General features: G+C 32.7%; 1 protein-coding gene across 1 annotated transcript; it reads left to right on the top strand.

The window, feature by feature from the left end:
- The first annotated feature begins 1,200 nt into the window (after positions 1-1,200).
- LOC143588118 (pyruvate kinase 1, cytosolic-like) lies at positions 1,201-2,432 on the top strand. Its single transcript, XM_077069221.1, has 6 exons — positions 1,201-1,236; positions 1,750-1,821; positions 1,909-1,998; positions 2,045-2,156; positions 2,246-2,334; positions 2,409-2,432. The coding sequence occupies exons 1-6, from the start codon at positions 1,201-1,203 to the stop codon at positions 2,430-2,432; spliced, it is 423 nt and encodes a 140-aa protein (XP_076925336.1).
- The last annotated feature ends 683 nt before the right edge of the window (positions 2,433-3,115 follow it).

Raw genomic sequence — 3,115 nt, 5'->3', positions numbered from 1 at the left:
TGGATATGGAAAATGAAGTTAGTGATAAATGTTTTTCAAGATGGTAATATTTAATTCAAACATGTTTTGTAATAAATGTTTTAAATTGATGTGCAAATAAACACGGGTACTATATTAGAGTAATAAATATTATAGTTATTGATGTGTAATAAATGTCTTAAATAAAATTCATCTTTTGAATCAACATTGAGATAAAAGTTTTGTCGAATCGACATTGTAGAATTGTTTTATTGATTTGGAGACTAATTTCCTTTGTTTGCTTATTATTGTACTAATGATATCTATATTATATTATTAAGCATAAGTGATGGACGAAAGAGTCATTTCACAATTAAAGGACGAGGATACAAACGTCATTTCATAATTGGGTATAAAAGTAATTTGCTATTACAACGTTTCGCGTTTCAAGAGTCTTGTACAAGTTTACGAAGAATGTATTTAGTCTTGTATCCTTTGAGCATTGATAATGCATTAACATTACATTATATAATATAGATACCTTTCACCTACCCCTCATCGCCGACCACTTCAATTGCAATCACCCATCTTTCATTCAATTGCAATCAACATGTAATCAATTGAATTGAAGTATTGAACACATGCTTCGTATTACATGTCAGTTTCGACCCTCCCTCATGATTATAAGTAGGTGATCTAATTCCATAATTTATCATCATCGTCATCCACATTCTTTTTTACTTTAGTAATTGGTGTCATCCGATCCATCAAACTAACAACATTTCTTTAAGGTTTGCATGCTGGTAATGGTAACTATAATAAGATCCATAAACATGTATGTTTTCATGTTTAATCCTGACCCTTTTTACCATTTTAGTGTCCTTTATATGCTTATGAGACTATTTATGTGCTTGTTACATGTTGTGAAGAAGGGTGACACCATTTTGTTGGTCGATACTTGTTCACTATAACAGTGAAACCACATCTGTTCGGCTAAAGGTATGACATTTCCTTTTATGTTTTCATTCTTTTTAAATACTATAGCACTTAGCAGCAAAATATATGTTTTTCACACCTCCACATCCCATTTTAAACAACAGACATATGCAAAATCAGATTTCCAAATTGTAAGTGATTTGGTTATGACTGGATTTCAGTAGATTGGTATTGGATGGGAATGATGTTGATTGCAAGATAAAGAACTCTACAACTTTAGTCGGGTCCTTGATTACTCGTATTGATATGCCTACTCTCACCGAAAAATATAGCGGTTACTTGGTTAGCAATCATGTTCACATCGGTTTTTTTTTTCAGGTTAACAAGGTTTATACTTTCATATACTTGTCCAGACGGTTTATTAAAAGAAAATTTTATCTAAAAGCTTTCACACAATCGTATAAAAACTTGAATTTCAACCATAAAGAGCATAGTGCCCTGCCATTGAACTATAAGAAGTTAGTTATGATTGCCCATCTAATTTTCTAACTGGGTTACTTTTAGTTTAAACAAAAAAAGGATTGTAATTACTTGTGCCTGATTGCTTTCTTTTTTCTTTATTTTTTGCACATTAAATATCTTAAATATTGTAAATCGTATATTTTGCACATCAAATATTTTTTGGTTCATCATCTATTTATTAGGTTTAGACGTTAAATACCCTTTCATTCATTCTTATAATGAAAACAAAACCTACTGCTTGGTGAACAATGTTAAGAAAATTGTCAGCCAACCGAATCCTAAATATAACCAAATAATGGCTTTTTAGTAAAGTAATCCTTTTTGGAAGATCAGGCACGCGAATATCCTTTCGGACTTGGTCATCTCAATCAAACTCAAATATTTGCAACCATTGACTACGTAGAGGTAATTTTTATTTTATTTATATATTCTTTGTGTTTTAGAGAATATACTTGTCTTTTAATTTATTAATATCTTCAATTTATTCTACAGGGTCTAAATCACTTTGATGAGAACCTTCAAGAGGCAGGTGCTATTATATTTTCACGCGAAAATCTTGCCATTGATCTTCCACCAGAAAAGGTAAATTGTGCAGGTGTTTTTATGTCAAAAAAGTGCTCTTTACAAGTGTAACATGGCTGGAAAACCCACAATGCTTACTCGTGTTGTGGATGGCATGACTGGCAGTTTAAGGTTAACTCGTGAAGAAGCAACTGATGTTGCTTATGCTGTATTAGACGGTTAATTTCTTTTTCTGATTGCATTAGTTTATATAGTATTAAGTTAACAAGTCAAATATATGATAACTTGATCATCATATAACTTACAGGAAGTAATGCAACTCTTCTTGGTGCCAAGACACTGCGTGCGTTATACCCTGTTGAACCATTATCTATTGTTGGTAAAATACGCGCTGAGGTAAAATCTCATCATTTGGATTTTTAACTTGTCTTATTTAATGTTCTTATATAATAATTTAATGTTTTTCATAGATTAGATTTGTGAATATGTTTTGAAACATGATAAGATGGTAGAGAGAAGCATTTAATAGGTTTGGAAAGCAAAGGAATTTTTAAACGGAACATACCAGATAACAAGGGAAGAACAAATGGGAAAGGGGCTGTCGTCGTTTGTATGCAAAATTGGAAGCTGGAATCGAATAGATTGGACATTGTTGCGAGAATCGGATGGAAGAAGAATCGAACACTGCTGTTGTCTTCGTTCTTGGCTTCTGCTGCATAAATGAACTGCAGAGATTAGATGTACGCTGCGTGAATGGAGGGACGTTTGGTTTTTTCACATGGCCGGTGTAAAGTGGGAAGGGTAAAAGGGTAAATGGATATTAAAGGGGAAATATGTAATTACAATTTAATCAATCAATCAATCAATCATACCCAGTGGAGTCCCACCAATAGCAAAGCTATAAGTAGGGTCTGAGAAGGGTGGGATGTAGGCACACCGTACCTCTATCCAACGGGATAGAGAGGTGGCTTTCGGAGAGACCCTCAGCTCTTGACTACATATGTATGCGGCAATATAAAAGGAAATCAAAGTTCAACTATTGTATAATTGATAGTAGTACGTAGTAAAAATTATAATACTATATATATATATACTATATATAGTAGCACGTAGTAAGAAAATATCATAATGGTGTGTCACCAAAAATAAGGTAAGTAGAGGCCCCTATGGTATTCAT

Source organism: Bidens hawaiensis, unplaced genomic scaffold (assembly GCF_021521415.1).
Source record: "Bidens hawaiensis isolate Kalapana, Puna unplaced genomic scaffold, B.hawaiensis_p1.1 tig00035988_1, whole genome shotgun sequence".
Taxonomy (NCBI): domain Eukaryota; kingdom Viridiplantae; phylum Streptophyta; class Magnoliopsida; order Asterales; family Asteraceae; genus Bidens; species Bidens hawaiensis.
This window is presented reverse-complemented; position numbering and strand designations above follow the sequence as displayed.